This window comes from Oncorhynchus mykiss, chromosome 19 (assembly GCF_057628025.1).
Source record: "Oncorhynchus mykiss isolate SJ-2025 chromosome 19, ASM5762802v1, whole genome shotgun sequence".
NCBI lineage: Eukaryota > Metazoa > Chordata > Actinopteri > Salmoniformes > Salmonidae > Oncorhynchus > Oncorhynchus mykiss.
This window is the reverse complement of record NC_143040.1, coordinates 50287982-50306899: the sequence shown is the minus strand read 5'-3', so window position 1 is coordinate 50306899 and position 18918 is coordinate 50287982. Positions and strand designations below refer to the sequence as shown.

The 18918-nt window shown below is 43.3% G+C and overlaps 1 protein-coding gene across 1 annotated transcript in view; it reads right to left on the bottom strand.

Annotated features, from left to right (window-relative positions):
* The window catches only part of ubr1 (ubiquitin protein ligase E3 component n-recognin 1), a 37775-nt gene that overhangs the window by 10616 nt on the left and 8241 nt on the right, over window positions 1-18918 (bottom strand). Inside the window, exons 5-37 of the mRNA XM_036954818.2 lie at window positions 11839-11966; window positions 11602-11740; window positions 11359-11421; window positions 10942-11173; window positions 10749-10837; window positions 10533-10631; window positions 10286-10443; window positions 10081-10180; window positions 9839-9967; window positions 9542-9722; window positions 9037-9098; window positions 8771-8881; window positions 8565-8630; window positions 8356-8457; window positions 8201-8264; window positions 7897-8021; window positions 4967-5019; window positions 4743-4845; window positions 4575-4623; window positions 4300-4454; window positions 4102-4201; window positions 3887-3990; window positions 3692-3772; window positions 3415-3593; window positions 2563-2765; window positions 2342-2435; window positions 2064-2216; window positions 1815-1915; window positions 1628-1724; window positions 1286-1434; window positions 1123-1178; window positions 929-1025; window positions 748-815 (exon numbers count right to left, since the gene is read on the bottom strand). Coding sequence (XP_036810713.2) covers window positions 748-815; window positions 929-1025; window positions 1123-1178; window positions 1286-1434; window positions 1628-1724; window positions 1815-1915; window positions 2064-2216; window positions 2342-2435; window positions 2563-2765; window positions 3415-3593; window positions 3692-3772; window positions 3887-3990; window positions 4102-4201; window positions 4300-4454; window positions 4575-4623; window positions 4743-4845; window positions 4967-5019; window positions 7897-8021; window positions 8201-8264; window positions 8356-8457; window positions 8565-8630; window positions 8771-8881; window positions 9037-9098; window positions 9542-9722; window positions 9839-9967; window positions 10081-10180; window positions 10286-10443; window positions 10533-10631; window positions 10749-10837; window positions 10942-11173; window positions 11359-11421; window positions 11602-11740; window positions 11839-11966 — 3690 coding nt within the window. The remainder of the gene's footprint in view (window positions 1-747; window positions 816-928; window positions 1026-1122; window positions 1179-1285; window positions 1435-1627; window positions 1725-1814; window positions 1916-2063; window positions 2217-2341; window positions 2436-2562; window positions 2766-3414; window positions 3594-3691; window positions 3773-3886; window positions 3991-4101; window positions 4202-4299; window positions 4455-4574; window positions 4624-4742; window positions 4846-4966; window positions 5020-7896; window positions 8022-8200; window positions 8265-8355; window positions 8458-8564; window positions 8631-8770; window positions 8882-9036; window positions 9099-9541; window positions 9723-9838; window positions 9968-10080; window positions 10181-10285; window positions 10444-10532; window positions 10632-10748; window positions 10838-10941; window positions 11174-11358; window positions 11422-11601; window positions 11741-11838; window positions 11967-18918) is intronic.

The following is an 18918-nucleotide window of genomic DNA, read 5'->3' as shown; positions in this document are numbered from 1 at the left end:
ATTTTCGTTGTCAAACCCACTGGCTCCAGGTCATCTGTTAGTCTTTGCTAGGTAAAGCTCCGCCTTATCTCAGCTCACTTGTCACCATAGCAACACCCACTCGTAGCACACGTTCCAGTAGGTATATTTCATTGGTCACCCCCAAAGCCAACACCTCCTTTTGCTGCCTTTCCTTCCAGTTCTCTGCTGCCAATGACTGGAACGAATTGCACACAAAAAAAAGTATTATATCTCCCTCACTAACTTTAAGTGTCAGCTGTCAGAGCAGCTTAACGATCGCTGCAGCTGTACACAGCCCATCTACAAATAGCCCATCCAACCAACTACCTACCTCATCCCCATATTTGTTTTTCTGCTCTTTTGCACACCAGTATTTCTACTTGCACATCCTCATCTGCACATCTATCACTCCAGTGTAAATTGCTAAATTGTAATTACTTCGCCACTACTGACCTATTTATTGCCTTACCTCCTTACTTCATTTGCACACACTGTATACAGATGTTTCTATTGTGTTATTGACTGTACATTTGTTTATCCCATGTGTAACTGTGTTGTTTTTGTCACACTGCCTTGCTTTATCTTGGCCAGGTCCCAGTTGTAAATGAGAACTTGTTCTCAACTGACCTACCTGGTTAAATAAAAAATGATTAAAAAAGGGGCTCGTAAGTAAGCATTTCCCTGTAAGGTCTACCTGTTGTTTTAGGCGCATGTGACTAATACAATTTGATTTGATGGGTGACTTACCAGAAGGTGGAAGAAGTCTACTTCTAGAATAGAAGGTGTGCTCTCTGAACTCATGGTGGGTAACAAGGCTGTAGAGAGAGGCAACCAAATCAAATTTTACATAAAATACCAAATCACACAAAATAAGTTTAGAATGTTAGGTGGATGGATATCGTGTGTTGGGTGGTGTTTGAACGTGTACCTCCTAACATGTCTGTGAAGTGCTTCTGAATGACAGCCTGGGAGCTCTTGAGGCGTTGGGTTGCAGAAAACTGAACCACAGCCTTCAGGCCCGCAAGCTGAAAAAGAAAGCAGAGTTACTGTGACAAAACCCTCCGAGGGGATAGGTGAAAATAGGTCAAACACAGTCCCTCCTCTGTAATCTATCTGACCTACCTGTCTGTTTTGTAAAGAGCCAAACAGTGTCTTATCCTCTTCCTGTAGCAAGTTCTCTGTTAGGAGAAAAAAAAAAACATACTGAGTAATGGTAAAATTAGTCCAGCTAGATTAAGGATGGAAAAATAAACCGATGGAGAGGTAGAGAGTCGGTGGGACTGACCGATGGCCTGGATGGTGAAGGCACAGGTGTTCCAGGACATGACGGGCACGGCGGGACACAGCTCGTTAGGGCCTGTCTGCAGCCCCACCCTGTGCACCGTGGTGGCACACACCACCAGCATCTCCGCTATGCTGTCAGAGTACTTCCTCCTGAAGATCAACAAGTACTGATTACAGAGCATGTCGTGAGTGGATACATAATATAGTACACTGTCAATAACATGGAAATGATGTCAGTGTGTGTCGTGCACTATAGAAACATTTGAATAAACCATTAAGAGCAGATGGTTGTGTGTGTGTGTGTGTGTGTGTGTGTGTGTGTGTGTGTGTGTGTGTGACTCACGGCTCTTTTACTCCAAAGCTGAGGATGGAGCGGAAGTCTGGCTGGCCTTCCCCGCAGAGGGCAGTGTCTCCGTCACTGATAGTCTCACTGCTGCTTTCTGGACCACAAACACAATGGAGTCACACCTGCAAAAGCCCTGGGCTCTCTCCACGAAGATGACTTTGTGAGATCACACAGCTGTCTTTACCTGGTCCCTGAGTGACAGACTTGAGTCCTTTGATCCTGGCAGAGAGGATCTGGATCCAGCGAGGGAGGGTGAGGAGCTGTCCCACCAGCTCTGCATTCTCACTGCAGACAGGATATAAGGGACAGGTCGGTTACAACTGATATGTTCACTACTGGGCCATAAACCAGAGTTAGTTTTATGGATACTCCAAAAACATATCTAAACTCAGTCATTTAGGAAGTGGCAATAAAGTCTAAAAGGAAGACATACTAGTTGAGTGTGAGTGGTTCCAAGGGGATGAGAGGAACCACAGTGTTGCACAGGGACTTGCAGAGCGGGCACATGTACTCCCCGTTCTCCAGGTCAATGATGAGCTCAGCATGGAGCCGGTTCCGAGTGGTGTTCTGGACTGCCTCAAAGTACCTAGAACACACAGAACAAAAAAATGAGATGTAGGTCTAATCTATCTTTAGGTCTTCAGGCCCAAGATAGTATGTTGGAATCATCATCCCTATGATTCATTGATACACGTGACTGCAGTGACTCACTTCTGCCAGCAGGTGGCGTGCATTACATGGCCACAGCTGCCAGTGTGAGTCCCCACAGCCAGGTCAGGTGGCATGAAGAGGGGGTACATGGTCTCTGTCACACAGAAAAACACATTAACATCTTTAATCATTTCAACAGTAATGCAATAAGAGATCACAGTGGTCAGAGTGTATTGTGTACAACACGAGATCAAATGGAGGAGACTAAAAAGAGAACTAACCATTGTTGGCCAGAGTCTTCCCCCGGCACTGTGTGAGCACGGTGGACCTCTGGACACAGGCGGTCAGCACCATGGCTGGAGAGCGGGCCTGGACCTCTTGCTCCTCCTGACATAGTATGCAGGTCAGCACCTCCCTCTCAGCCGGGGTGGAGCCCCGTTGAGGCCCCACAGCCACGCACAACTCTCCCAGCTCCATGGCACAGCTACAGGACAGGAGGAAGAAACATGACAGCACAATTACTCATTTAAATCAGTTATAGATGTCCTCCTAATCACTAACCTTCATTCAAGCAATCAACCCAATTCAAATTTGAATTCACTCCCCCTCCTGCAGTAAACTTGAGGTACTACTAGGCAAGCTAGAGTATATTATTAAAGAGATTCTCCAGTACTTTTGTATACTTTTCAGCCAGTAGTTCTGAACGTAGCGCTCACGAGCCAAAAGTGGTCACCAAAAACTGTGTACTACGTCACACACGTGCACCATGTCATTGCTTTCTCTCGCTCTGCTGCGTATGCATCTTGCTAGCTGTCACTCAAATTGCTAGGGGCTGAAGGTCATTGGCTAGAACTCAAATTGCTAGGGGGCTGGACCACGTGAGAGAAAATGTAGGGAAAATGGCGCAACACAGCTTTCAGAAAAACTGTAGCTTTCAAACTAGGGATTTCATGGCTAATTGAGGAAAGAAGGTAATTATGCATGTATGAATTACACATGGACACATCCAGCCCAAAGCGAGAGGTTTAAAAAAATACTTTGTAGTCGCCAAAGTTCCGAAGCATGTCTTTAAAGGAAAGGCAACACGCTGTAGTCTCCCTCACGGCCAACAGCTCCCCCTAAATCCTCCTCACCTCTCTCTGGAGGCCACAGGCTCCCCCTGGGAACTCTCTGGCATGTTGTCATACAGCATCTTGTGTGACTCAATGAAGTTCTTCTGCATGGCTGACATTTGGGCCATTATCTTCTGGCGATGGAGCTTGGCTGCCTCCGCCTTCCTCTTCCGCTCGGCTTTGTCTTTGTCAGGGACAATCTGAGTCAAACAATCAGACATAGACAAAGGGTGAGGATTCTTCAATGCAGAAATGTTGCATGACAAAGGTGTAAAAATGACCCATGTTCTGTTTTTACCTCTTCTGGCTTGGTCTGCTCCACACTCATAGAGGTTGCTGGACTGGACTTCTCCCTAAGGCACTTCACCATCTCAAACATCTACCAGAAAGAGAAATATGATCATTTAAACAAAAAGTTGTACTGTAAACTGTCTAAAATCTAATTTGAAAAAAGATGATCAAATCTCTTAACAGGACAATGAAGTTAACCCACCTGCAGTGTCCACTTAATCATATCCTTCTGGGCTTCCAAGGAAGGAAGAGCCGTCATCTTGGACAGGAGGTGGAACACAGATTTACTATGCTCGGAGCCGATCGCTGAGCGAGTAGAGAAACAGAAAATGGCTCAAGAAAAAATGTATATAAACTGTACCCTAAACCAAGAGACACATATTTAAAGACAAAAAGTAGTATCTCTAGGACACTCACTGCGAGCTTTGAGGCTGAAGTCAAAGGTGACCTGCTCCACAGTGCTGGCTCCCAACTGGGCCTTCTCCTCCAACAGACCCTGGCCTATAAGGTGCAGGGACTGTGGGGGGGCACACACAGTTACAGTTAATATGGTTCATATAAAAAAGAAAGAGAGAGAGCGCGAGAGAGACAGCGAGAAATACATGCGAAAGGTACCCTCTGGATCATGGCCTCTGTCCAGTAGGTGGCCCGGTCCTCCACAGCTCTCTGCAGGACTCGTCTGAGGATGTGGATGAGGATGTCACAACACAGCAGATGCACTATGCTGGAGAAGGCTGGGCAAAAGGGAGGGGGGACAGGGGGACGCAGGGCTGGACATGGACAGAGACAGACAGTGATGAATCATTAGCAAATAGTGAATCACCTACAGGCATTGGCTCATAATAACACTGTTCCTTTGTATGAACGTATGATTATGAGTTCCATCTCACCTTTGTCACTGCCCTCCTGAGTTCTTCTCTTCTTCTGAGCATCTTCTGCCTGGAGCACAGAGTTCAGGGTTCACAAGGTTATGCATAAGCAAATGCCAGCAGCCAAGGGAAAAATGGCTTTGGAAAAACAAATAGAAATGTGTATGTAGCCTCTGTACCAACATCTACCTTGCTATGCTGAGATTTAGAATAGTGAAAAAAGAAGGGATTGAATTCCGGCAGGCACTCCTTTTTCACTTCATACAAGCCGTGTCCAGAAACACCGGGCTTCCTAAATGGGAGGATCAACAGGTCAGTGAAAAAGCTTGTCAAACATTATTCTCTGCTGAAAACATTATTTATTATTTTGATTTGTATTATTATGGTCAAGATGACCTTAGTGTTACACTTACTTGAAGGTGGCAACTTTTGGAATGACAGTTTCCAGGCCAGTTTCATGGCTCTCCTACAAACAAAGACAGTACATTGTTGCAGTATAAAAGGGGTGATGAAGTGGTAACAGCATTAGTGCTGAAGGCCTTCCCAGACTGTACGTCGGATTAAGTCTTAGGATTATTACATATGATTCAAAAGGCACCTGCACATCTGAGCCATCTTTGTTGCATGGTAACAATTGAATAACATAAGAAACCTGCACACTGCTCTTATTAGTATCACTGCTCTTTACAAAGCTTTATACGAGCTCTGACGAAGGCCTTCAGGCCGATACGTAAAGCTTATTAAAGAGCAGTGATACTAGCAAGAGCAGTGGGCCAGTTTCTTCTTTTTTCTCAGGATTATTACGTCACACTGTGCGACGTTACCAAATGATTAATCTTGATATCAGATTGTACCATTTGCTTAAATGAAGTCGTTACATTCTGCGATAGGCTTGCTAGACTACGTCAGTCGATGTAGGTTACATCAACTGCAGTGATGTATTTGATCTGCGTCTGTGTCAGAACCAGTAGCTCAAGCCACTAGTCACTAGTTTACACAGCCACAAAGTCATAAACCCTTGCCTATACAATATACACTGCTCAAAAAAAGTAAGGCGGTCAGCACCATGGCTGGAGAGCGGGCCTGGACCTCTTGCTCCTCCTGACATAGTATGCAGGTCAGCACCTCCTAAAGGGAACACTAAAATAACACATCCTAGATCTGAATAAATGAAATATTCTTAAATAAATACTTTTTTCTTTACATAGTTGAATGTGCTGACAACAAAATCACACAAAAATGATCAACCCATGGAGGTCTGGATTTGGAGTCACACTCAAAATTAAAGTGGAAAACCACACTACAGGCTGATCCAACTTTGATGTAATGTCCTTAAAACAAGTCAAAATGAGCTCAGTAGTGTGTGTGGCCTCCACGTGCCTGTTTGACCTCCCTACAACGCCTAGGCATGCTCCTGATGAGGTGGCTGATGGTCTCCTGAGTGATCTCCTCCCAGACCTGGACTAAAGCATCCGCCAACTCCTGGACAGTCTGTGGTGCAACGTAGCGTTGGTGGATGGAACGAGACATGAAGGCCCAGATGTGCTCAATTGGATTCAGGTCTGGGGAACGGGCGGGACAGTCCATAGCATCAATGCCTTCCTCTTGCAGGAACTGCTGACACACTCCAGCCACATGAGGTCTAGCATTGTCTTGCATTAGGATGAACCCAGGGCCAACCGCACCAGCATATGGTCTCACAAGGGGTCTGAGGATCTCATCTCGGTACCTAATGGCAGTCAGGCTACCTCTGGCGAGCACATGGAGGGTTGTGCGGCTCCCCAAAGAAATGCCACACCACACCATGACTGACCCACTGCCAAACCGGTCATGCTGGAGGATGTTGCAGGCAGCAGAACGTTCTCCACGGCGTCTCCAGACTGTCACGTCTGTCACATGTGCTCAGTGTGAACCTGCTTTCATCTGTGAAGAGCACAGGGCGCCAGTGGCGAATTTGCCAATCTTGGTGTTCTCTGCCAAATGCCAAACGTCCTGCACGGTGGTGGGCTGTAAGCACAACCCCACCTGTGGACGTCGGGCCCTCATACCACCCTCATGGAGTCTGTTTCTGACCGTTTGAGCAGACATATGCACATTTGTGGCCTGCTGGAGGTCATTTTGCAGGGCTCTGGCAGTGCTCCTCCTGCTCCTCCTTGCACAAAGGCGGAGGTAGCGGTCCTGCTGCTGGGTTGTTGCCCTCCTACGGCCTCCTCCACTTCTCCTGATGTACTGGCCTGTCTCCTGGTAGAGCCTCCATGCTCTGGACACTACGCTGACAGACACAGCAAACCTTCTTGCCACAGCTCGCATTGATGTGCCATCCTGGATGAGCTGCATTACCTGAGCCACTTGTGTGGGTTGCAGACTCCGTCTCATGCTACCACTAGAGTGAAAGCACCGCCAGCATTCAAAAGTGACCAAAACATCAGCCAGGAAGCATAGGAACTGAGAAGTGGTCTGTGGTCACCACCTGCAGAACCAGTCCTTTATTGGGGGTGTCTTGCTAATTGCCTATAATTTCCACCTGTTGTCTATTCCATTTGCACAACAGCATGTGAATTTTATTGTCAATTAGTGTTGCTTCCTAAGTGGACAGTTTGATTTCACAGAAGTGTGATTGACTGAGCAGTGTATCTTTTAAAGGCAGATTTTAATCCCAATCCTAACCTTAAACCTACTGCTAACATTATGTCTAAACATAACCTTAAATTAAGTCCTCAAGGCTGTATTAACTAGCGGGAACTTCTTATGGGAGAGTGAAATGAGTTCGGAAAAACTGAAAGTATGCATCTTAGAAATAGTTCACATGCAAACCTTGCATGTCCGAACTCAGAATAAAACATGCTTCCTAAAGACAACATGGCCGCTGTGGTAGAACGTATACTTTGATTGGCGATTGTGCATTTTTCAAAATTCCATCAGTTAGCTTGACTTCATGTGTCATGTAAAGATTATTAGGGAAATCATTCTTCTTGCAAAGCATGTAAACGTTTAAATTGAGCCATTATATGAATCTGACTATTCAATCGTATTATTCTGTGCATACTCAGTGTCAGCCGTGTTCCTACTGATCAAGTCAACAAGGTCGGCTCGTAACAGCAGCCACAAAACACAATAAAAGCTAAACATTTCTGACATTGACAGAACTTTGTCGGAGACTACGACTCCACGTAGTGGTGCTTAATCGGAACCCTAGACCCTGTCACACTGAACGGGCCAAGACGTCCAACAATCGTTTACAACCTAAGAATTTGCCTGGGATGGCAAAATCCTGGTATAAGACGGGTAAAATAGTACAGTCTGTGTGGGCCTTTAAAGGTGTAGTATAGGTCCACATTCTCACGTTCTCTGGCAGGCCCTTGACCAGGCTGCTGTGAGCCATGGGCTGAATACACAGCAGGTGGATCACCTCCCTCATAGTCACATCCTCTTTGGTCACGTGACTGATCCCTGGGACATACCGCTCCCCTAGGACACAGGGGGCATGACATACAGAATGAGACACCCCTCAACATAATCAATAACTGCTATATCATCTAGCCAACGAGATGTCACTATACACAGTCAACTTACTAACTACATATTAGGATTTCGCCAGACATTTACTTAAGTAGATATGTTATTTAGAAAGCAGATTAGGGACATACCAACAATGATGATGAGGAGGTAGAGCATCTCTTCTGTTAACCGGTTCCACTGTTTCAGCAGTTCCTGAACAGGACCATTGGTATTTTATTAATTTACAATTTTTCCGAAATGCAATAATTATTTATTTGAACCAATAGTCAATGGTCTCTCTTACTTGGTCTTTGCTTGCGAGGCTTCCATTGAACACATCAAAGAGCTCAAATCTCTGCAAGATCAGCATGATGAAGTGGTTGGGGTCCATTTTGGAAGCAGCAATCTGTAAAAAGTTGAGAGGAGACTTCCGATTATGTAGTGGTAGTCAGGAGACTCCATAGAATAAAAAGGGAGGGGAGTGCAGAACAATGTTGCTGTTGAAACACTAACCTGTAGCATGATGACATCCTTGTCATACATCTCATCCCTGCATTTTACATCATGGTAATAATACACCTGGAAATTACAAATAATCTTACATTGAAACACTGACATTTAAGCAATCATAAAATGTGAAATAAAAACTTTGAAAAGTTCCAGTTTTAGCAACAGTTGACACCATCAGCCCATCCAAGCCATCACATCCCGCCTTTCACCTGGCTGACAAGCGAGAGGCCGTTCCTGCGCCACATCTCAGCTGAGACTTGGGCAGCCAGCACCACACAGCGCAGAGGATGCTCTGCAAACCAGGTGAAGTCACAGCTCTCCTGTAACACATAGACATCTCTGTCATTTAGCAACAGCAGAGGGAAGAAGATAGTCTGCAGATACAACGCTGATTCTTACTGACTACCGACAGATGAAACACAAGAAAACCGATGGAAAGATTTAAAGTGAGTTTTCACTCGTCACAGATACTTACTGGATCCATGAATTCGTGGAGGCGTCTGACTGCCCCTGTATAACACAGCTGTACATACAGGCCTGGGGATCATAAGGAACTGGCATTAGAGGTTCCGTAAAACTAAAGATACACCAAAGAACATTATTGTGAAGGTGGAATGACAGCATAACCAATAGGGCTGGGATGATACCAGTATCGCAATAACTTATATAGGACATTGTTTTACTTCTTTAGGAAAACAGCCCTAATGTTGGAAACAAACATTATGCTGTCATCCAGAGTCACATGTATTTATTTTCCAAGCTATAGTACACAATATTTTACATACAGCAGGTTTTTAAAGGACCAACGAGTTTGGTCTGCTTTGTGTTTTCATTTTTCCATGGAAAACCAATAGGCATGCTGTATGATCTTCATTTCCATAACGCCATCTTCATTTACACAACCCCAACTACTGTCCCAACACAGAGCAATTTTCCAAGGCCCATAGGGGCAGACAGATGGACAGTATGGTTCTCCTCACCAGCGAGCGCCCTGGAGATGGGCAGGTGTATGCTGACAGGCTCCTGGGACACCTTGTACGGGCTGACATGGAGGATGTGTTTACACATGTAGTAGTCTGTGGCCTCGCTTTGAAAGGGTTGGTTATTGCAGCGCATCAGCGCCCTGTGGCACTCCCTGAAGGACAGGAGGAGAACAGTCTCCTGGGGGAGGGGCATGCGCAGAGATGCCAGTCAAGTACACAGGAACATACACTTTTCCATATTTATCAGAGATTTAGGGATTTGGGGATTTTAAAAAGCATTGCGTGAGGACTTACATCAGATGAACACCAGTCCTGGAACATGACGAGGATGTGTCGTAGCTGTCTCTGGATAGAAAACCCAGCCTCCCATTCAGGCTCGACCTCGATGTGCTGACCAAACTGCCGCTTCACCTCCTCCATACCCTACCAAGAGAACAACCATCTGATGTATTTCATGATGGAGGCAAAGGCTGCAAGTCAATACAAACGCCCTACCGCCCGACAGTTACTCCAGAGTGTAAAGCGACTGAGTGTACCTGCATGCAGTGGAGGAGCCCCAAGAAGACCCTGAACCCCTCCAGGAACTGGGTCCTCAGCTCCTCAGTCCACAAAGAGGGCTTGCTGATCAGAATGTACCTGTGGAGTAGAACACTTTCATATTACGGATAAGCATCAGGCAGCTATAGCAAGAGACATATTCCTTAATGTCAGAGATTAAGCTGACTAGTATGTCACACCCACCTGAGGTCGTGGAAGATCACCTGGATCCGGAAGAACTTGTCTGAGTTGTACCCCTGGAAGTGGAAGCGATGGTTGGCATCCAGGTGCTCCGACAGCAGCTCCATGACGGTGTCAACGATCACCTTGATCACATTCCCTTCCTCAATCAGCTGCCTGGCCTGAACAGAGAGAGAGAAGGATACAGTGGTATGTGAGCTAAGCCTGGCAAATGTTTACTTTATATTACATGGATGGCCATCGCCCTCACCAGAGTGGGTACGGTGAAGATCTGCACAGATAGAGCTGTAATGGATATGCTCCTCTCATGGTCATCAAGTGTGTAGTCCTTCTGCAGTTGTTTGTAATGCTGAAAGACAGTGAGGGCAAAAGGGTGGGACGTACAGTATAGGTTAGCCACAAAATTGTAATGTAAAGGTTGCATTTATTTTGAAACATATCAGTGTACTACTGACTTCTGACATACCTTGGTGAACTCAATGGCAAAGCGCCTCTTGTACTCAGTCTCCATCAGCAGGCTACAGAAGATCAACTCATGAATGAACTTGCGGGCTCCTGGTGGAAAGAAGAGAAGGGGCTTGAATGTGATGGACTGGAGGCAAAACAGAGGTGCATCTTAATGTAGAGAAAGAATGAAGTATGGATCAAGGTCTTCTTGCCTTTGTATAGCCTGGAGTCGTGCAGCATGAGTCGGCTGATGAGGCTGGGCTGGTCACCCTCTGAGCTGGGCTCCAGAGCCACCTGGCAGAACACCTGCCTGAACCCCACTGAGTAGCCGATGATCTGCTGAAACCAGGTGCCCAGTCGCATGGCAAAGCTCTGGTGGGCCATGACTGCAGAGTGGAGGATCTCCACACGCAGGGGCTGCAGGGAGATGTGCTCCGAGTGGGACTAAAAGCACAACACAGAAGACAGCATGGGTTAGAGGTCAGTGGCTGCAGGGAGATGTAGTCCAACGTAGGACTACAACAACACAGCATTTAGCAGGGGTAAGATGTCTGACTCAGAACACTGTAGGTGATTAAGTTCTATGGCAAAATTTGCCTTTTGCAGTTTTATAAAAGGCTATGATTTACCCTGATGAGGTCCTTAGCTTGTTGGCAAGACCGGAGCTTCCCTCGCTTCACTGCCCGGCGACCCTGCATTCAAAACAGAATGATCAATTTCAAGTGCATAGCTATAATAACAACGAGAGTTCAACATCGCAGCAGAAGACATTCGTTTTCCGTTTTTCCCCCCTTTATTGACATATCTAGATGCTTTAAATGAAAGAAAGTAATGAAGAATGCCAGATGGCAGAGAACGCCTGCAGACAGTACCTCTTTGTCGATGAGGGCTGTGTGAGTATGTGCCTCACTGTGGTCACACTGAACAGAGCGCTGCAGGGTGTAGATCACATGGTCATATGAGTGGTGCTCATCGTTGTACAGTACACAGTAGTATGTGTCCTCCTTCACCCTGTGACAAATCACATTGAATGTCATTCTGGATTTAAAACTACTGGTGTAATGTGGATACGTTTAGTGCTATGGTTATCATTAGAAATAGGCTAGTACCTGGGCTGCAGTTCTGCTGCTAGCTCATAGCTCTCCTCCCACACCAGCAGATCTGTAGCGTAGCGCAGGAGAACCTGGAAGAGCTTCTGGGCACGCTCACGTAAACCAGGCTCTAACACACACTCATCCTACAGAGACAAAAAGTATCAGTCACACACATTTTTACATTTGAGTCATTTTGCAGACGCTCTTAACCCGAGTGACTTACAGCAGCAATCAGGGTTATGTGCCTTGATCAAGGGAACAGACAGATTTTTCACCTAGTCGGCTCGGGGATTCAAACCAGCAAGCTTTCAGTTACTGGCCCAACGCCCTTACCTGCTAGGCAGGCTGCCGCCCTATGGTATGGTGCCATCTGATACACACAATCATGTCTTGCACATGTAAGGGCACTATAAAATATGTTTAAATGTTCTCCATTTTGTTTTCTTAGGTTTCATATTTCATTTCGTTTAGATTTTTACTCACAAAATCACAGTTTTTAAATAGAAAAACAACACAATTGGATGTTCTAAGTCCACAACCATGCTTAAACTACATCAGGAGACAACATTTGGAGGTCTGGCAAAAATCTAAGAAATGTTGGGTGTACATACCCTTTAATTGAAGTGCACACCAGCAAGAGACTTGCTTGGTTATCGGACTTGCTTGGTTATCGGTTTGCTAAACAAATCCCCACTGGATTGAAGCAAATAATCATGATACACGATATGACCAAAAGTATGCTTTCCACTAGATGTTGGAACATTGCTGCAGGGACTTGCTTCCATTCAGCCACAAGAGCATTAGTGAGGTCGGACACCAATGTCGGGCGATTAGGCCTGGCTTGCAGTCAGCGTTCCAATTCATCCCAAAGGTGTTCGGTGGAGCTGAGGTCATGAAATTACTTGTTGAAAGGTGCCATGTTGAAAGTCACTGAGCTCTTCAGTACAGGCCATTCTACTGCCAATGTTTGTCTATGGAAAATGAATGGCTGTGTGCTCGATTTTATACACCCGTCAGCAACGGGTGTGGATGAAATAGCCGAATCCACTAATTTGAAGGGGTGTCCACATACTTTGTATATATAGTGGATATTATTATTATGTTAGGTAGGCATAGACTACTTTGTAGTTAACATTTAATTGAGAAGGTTTTTTGGGATAACTTTTCCCTCTACCAGAAGACGGTTGTCATTAACATCATCACTAACGGTGACACAAAGTGGAGAGACGAAGCCTTGTGAGGTATTGGTCGGTCACATGCATGAACCAAACGTTAATTAAATAATATGTATAATTAATCATGTAAATCATGCAAATATAACTTGTCTGTCTTGGTGCATTACATTTGTTGGAACCTCTCCAGCTTGTCAGTAATAAAAAAAATATTAATTTAATATTGACTTCATGTGTCCCTGGTGGTAATTTCCATGACAATATGAATCACGTGTGCATTTGATTTTGTTCATGTCTTATCATAATCTTGGGAAAATGAAATCATTTACTAATAAATTCTATATATTTAGTTGATTTCCTACTAAATTCAATGTATTTATTTATATTGTTGAACGTTGTTATAATGTCTGTATTCTGTGATTCCGTCCACATCGCAGACTTTATAGGGCCCTACACATGCATAATTAAGACAGTTCAGACATATACAAATGTATACACTAACTAATCCAACAAAAGTTATTTAGAAAATTCAAATGAGACAGAGCTCATTGTTTTTCTTCACATAATCTCTTTATTTTCTTTTTTTGGTGGATCAGCTTAATATTCCCATATCTTTTTTTGGTAAATATATATATATATCCATATAACATATGCATACATATACACATATACTTTTTTTTATAGAATATACCTTTATTATTCTCCGCAAACCCTACCACCCTTCTCCCAATTGGAGTAAACTAATAAACAATAACACTTCAGTTTATACATCTTATACACATCTTACAATCTATTTTACAATAGTTATATTTAGTTTGTTTTTAGTCCTTCCTCTATTTCTGATGCCCATCCAGTTTTATTTCTATTTGTAACTGCGCTATTTCGCAAAATTTCTGAACCTATATACATTTTACAGACCCTGTATGTTTTACATTGGTTATCTTGTTATTAGTCCCACCCTTCAGCTCCATTCAACCCCTCCCATCTAGGGCTTAACAGCATCCATTTTGGATTTTTATTTGCCATATATTTTTCAACTGTGCTGTGATGCTTCACAAAAGCACTGAACCTTTCTATTCTCCTAACTTCTACAGATTGTAAATTAAAAATAAACATTTTTGCTAAAATAATTATTAAATTATTGATTGACTATGGCTTTTCAAATCACCCAGTATTGCTGTCTGTGGCATTAGTTCTAGGCAAATGTTGCAATTTTTTAGCCATTCCTGGACCTGTGACCAAAAATGAGCTACATATGGACAATACCAAAATAAATGATCTAGTGACTCCGCCTCCTCACAGCAAAATCTGCAGAGCTGGGAAGATTATATCCCCCATATATATATAACATTCTATTGGTTGCAAGAATTTTGTATAGTAATTGAAATTGAAAAATTTGAAGTTTTGAATCCGGCGTTGTTTTGCGTATCAATTAATAAACCATGTACCCATTCCATGGCACATCGAAAACCTATTATTTCACCATTTATATGGCACAGCTGTCCATTTTTTGGTCCTTAAATGAAATTGGTATATGTTTTTATTTATCACACTTTTCTTTAACCATTTATGTTCTTTAATGCAGGGCCGACGTAGAAGTTCCTTACTTTTTTCCCCCTTCTACTTGCCTCTTCCATTTTTGTGGTAATGCTGCTATTAGTAGGTTGTAATTTGGGTAGAGCAGACATTTACATATGTCTGTGTTAGCTGCATGTATGACATAACTCCACCAGTCCTATTTATGATATCATTCACTAAAATTATACCTTTTTTTAATATTTACATTTCTTTAAAAATATATGTTTTTTTCCATCAATTAGTATATTTGAGTTTAACCACAATATTTGTTGTATTAGTCTTTTCAGGTGGATTAAACTGAAATTGCAAACAACTTTCTAAGGCTTGTTTTTAAAAAAAAATTATATTTGGGAGATTATTTCCTTTTCAAACAACCGAAAGTGAGCAGTTGTAATCTGAATAGAGAGGAAAAGGCCATTCTTGAATGAGACATTCCTACCAATGACTGATTTCTTTACTGATTTCTTTAGTGAGAGGTCTAATGCTTTAATATTTAATCATTTTTGCACTCCAAATTCACATTTGTTATATAAATAGGCCCTTTTAATTTTGTCTGGCTTGCCATTCCAAATAAAATTGAATATTTTTTGTTCACATAATTTAAAAAAGGCAGGTCATTAGGTATAGGCAAAACCATAAGCAAATAGGCAAACTGTGATATGACTAAATAGTTAATCAGGGTGATTTTTTTCCCACAAATAGACAGGTATTTTCCTTTCCATGGTAGCAAGATCTTATCTATTTTATAAAAATGTATTGTAGAGAGCTCATTTCTTTCTTTTGGGATTTGTATACCGAGTTTGTCCACATCTCCATCAGACCATTTAATTGGTAAACTACACGGTAATGTAAAATTTGCATTTTTTTGTGATCCAAAATGTAATATCTTATCATAATTTGGTTTTAATCCAGAGAGGATAGCAAAAGTATCTAGATCCTCTATGAGGATGTGGAGAGATTCTAATTGTGGTTTTAAAAGAAAACATGAATCATCAGCATACAATGACACCTCAGTTTTTAAGCCACAGATTTATAATCCCTTAATATTATTGTTGGATCTAATTTTAACAGCTAACATTTCGATGGCAATAATAAATAGATATGCCGATAGTGGACAACCTTGTTTTACTCTAGATAGTTTAAAACTTACTGAGATGTAGACATTATTTATTATTTTACACCTATGGTTACTATACATAACTTTAACCCATTTTAGAAGAGATTCCCCAAAATTGAAATATTCTAAGCATTTATATACAAACTCCATTCGTACTTTATCAAAAGCCTTTTCAAAATCAGCTATGAAAACCAGGCCTGGAGTCCCCGATATTTCATAGTATTCTATTGTTTCCAGTACTTGTCTTATATTATCTCCAATGTATCGTCCATGTAAAAAACCTGTCTGATTTGGATGAATAATATCTGACAATCCTTTTTTAATTCTATGCGCCAAGCATCGTGCTAGGATTATTGAATCACAACACTGAAGTGTAAGAGGCCTCCAATTTTTAAATGGACTGGATCCTTATATGTCCTAGCTGTGTCTGAATCCTGGCTTAGGAAGACCACCAAAAACCCTGAAATTTCCAACAAGATAGAACTACTACAGAGATAGCCTTCAGAGCTCTGTCTTACTATCCAGGTCTGTGCCCAAACAATCTGAGCTCCTACTTTTAAAAATCCACCTTTCCAGAAACAAGTCTCTCACCGTTGCCGCTTGCTATAGACCACCTTTTGCCCCCAGCTGTGCCCTGGACACCATATGTGAATTGATTGTCCCCCATCTTACTTCAGAGCTCGTGCTGTTAGGTGACCTAAACTGGGACATGCTTAACACCAAGGCCATCCTACAATCTAAGCTTGATGCCCCCAATCTCACACATATTATCAATGAACCTACCAGGTACAACCCCAAATCCGTAAACACGGGCACCCTCGTAGATATCATCCTAACCAACTGGCCCTCCAAATAGACCTCTGCTGTCTTCAACAAGGATCTCAGCGATCACTGCCTCATTGGCTGCATCCGTAACGGGTCTGCGGTCAAACAACCACCCCTCATCACTGTCAAACACTCCCTAAAACACTTCAGCGAGCAGGCCTTTCTAATCTACCTGGCCTGGGTATCCTGGAAGGACACTGACCTCATTCCGTCAGCAGAGGATGCCTGGTAATTCTTTAAAAGTGCTTTCCTCACAAACTTAAATAAGCATGCCCTTTTCAATGTAGAACCAGGAACAGATATAGGCCCTGGTTCACTCCAGACCTGACTGCCCTTGACCAGCACAAAAACATCCTGTGGCGTACTGCATTAGCATCGAACAGCCCCCGCGATATGCAACTTTTCAGGGAAGTTAGGAACCAATATACACAGGCAGTTAGGAAAGCAAAGGCTAGCTTTTTCAAACAGAAATTTGCATCCTGTAGCACAAACTCCAAAACTTTTGAGACACTAAAGTCCATGGAGAATAAGAGCACCTCCTCCCAGCTGCCCACTGCACTGAGGCTAGGAAACACTGTCACCACTGATAAATCCACGATAATTGAGAATTTCAATAAGCATTTTTCTATAGCTGGCCATGCTTTCCACCTGGCTAACCCTACCTCAGTCAACAGTCCTGCACCCCCCACAGCAACTTGTCCAAGTCTCCCCTATTTCTCCTTCACTCAAATCCAGATAGCTGATGTTCTGAAAGAGCTGCAAAATCAGGAACCCTACAAATCAGCCAGGCTAGATAATCTGGACCCTCTCTTTCTAAAATTATCCGCTGAAATTGTTGCAACCCCTATTACTAGCCTGTTCAACCTCTCTTTCGTATCGTCTGAGATCCCCAAAGATTGGAAAGCTGCCGCGGTCATCCCCCTCTTCAAAGGGGGAGACACTCTAGACCCAAACTGCTACAGACCTATATCTATCCTACCCTAAGGTCTTCGAATGCCAAGTTAACAAACAGATCACCGACCATTTCGAATCCCACCGTACCTTCTACACTATGCAATCTGGTTTCCGAGTTGGTCATGGGTGCACCTCTGCCATGCTCAAGGTCCTAAACGATATCACAACCCCCATTGATAAGAGACAATACTGTGCCGCTGTATTCATCGACCTGGCCAAGGCTTTCGACTCTGTCAATCACCACATTCTAAGCGGCAAACTCAACAGCCTTGGTTTCCCAAATGAATGCCTCGCCTGGTTCACAAACTACTTCTCAGACAGAGTTCAGTGTGTCAAATCGGAGGGCCTGTTGTCCGTACCTCTGGCAGTCTCTATGGATGTGCCACAGTGTTCAATTCTTGGGCCGATTTTCTCTGTAAACATCAATGATGTAGGCAATTTATGCAAAGGATTTTACCTCTCACCAGTCTCACCATTATCAAAATTACAATATTGCAAGCAATTATTATATTAGCAAACAATTATTGTGAATCATCCTATATTGTCCCTAACATCTTTTACTCCTTCGCAACAATTGTGGGATACGCACATACACACTCAAACCTTTCCCCCACATAACCATAGGGTCACATTCTCAACAATTGCACCATCCCAGAGCCCAACTCAAGAAAGGTCTTGATTTACAACTGCATATACAGTTGCAGCTGTATGAGAAGGCCTGCAAGACTGTGCAAAACAAAAATGGGCAGAAATGGGGAGATTAACCATTGTCATGTCCAGGATGATGGGAGGTCAAATGTACCCCTTTTCCCTGAAAGACCCACACTTTCCCACATATTGACCATTTTCCCAAGTATCTCCATGCAGTCAGACTTTTGATTTTGTGCCACCAGGGCCAAAATAATATACCCCTCTCTGAATGTCCGAATGTGACCCCCTCCCATGGGTTACTGCAGCTAGTTAAAGCCAGCACTGCCATTGCCTGGGTGGGGGCACCCCACCGGAATCCCCACTGGCTAGGTACAAGGTCGTCAAGGTTCTCATAAGCAGCTTTGAGAATGTCCTTGTATAGAATTCTCTCCCTTTAGGGGGCTCGGGCTTTGCAGGACCAACCCTGCCTCGCATGCTTTTGTGTTCCAATTAGTTATATTTGAAGAAATATAAAAAAAAGCTACATTTGTTTTTGTTTTATTACAATCCATAACCAGGCTAGAATTGTGTTTCATTAATTTCCTTGTCTATAAGAACTTCGTATTTTTTTTTAAATAGACATGGATTCGTCTTTGTGTCTCTGAACAACTGATTATCAATATATAGTTTATCGATGACGAGAGCTACTCGTTTCCCTTTTAATCTATTTTCCTTGAAAATTGGATACGCCATTCTGCAATTTCCTTCGGGAACTGGTCATTCATGCCAATTTTGGTCCCAGCAAGTCTTTTAACCATT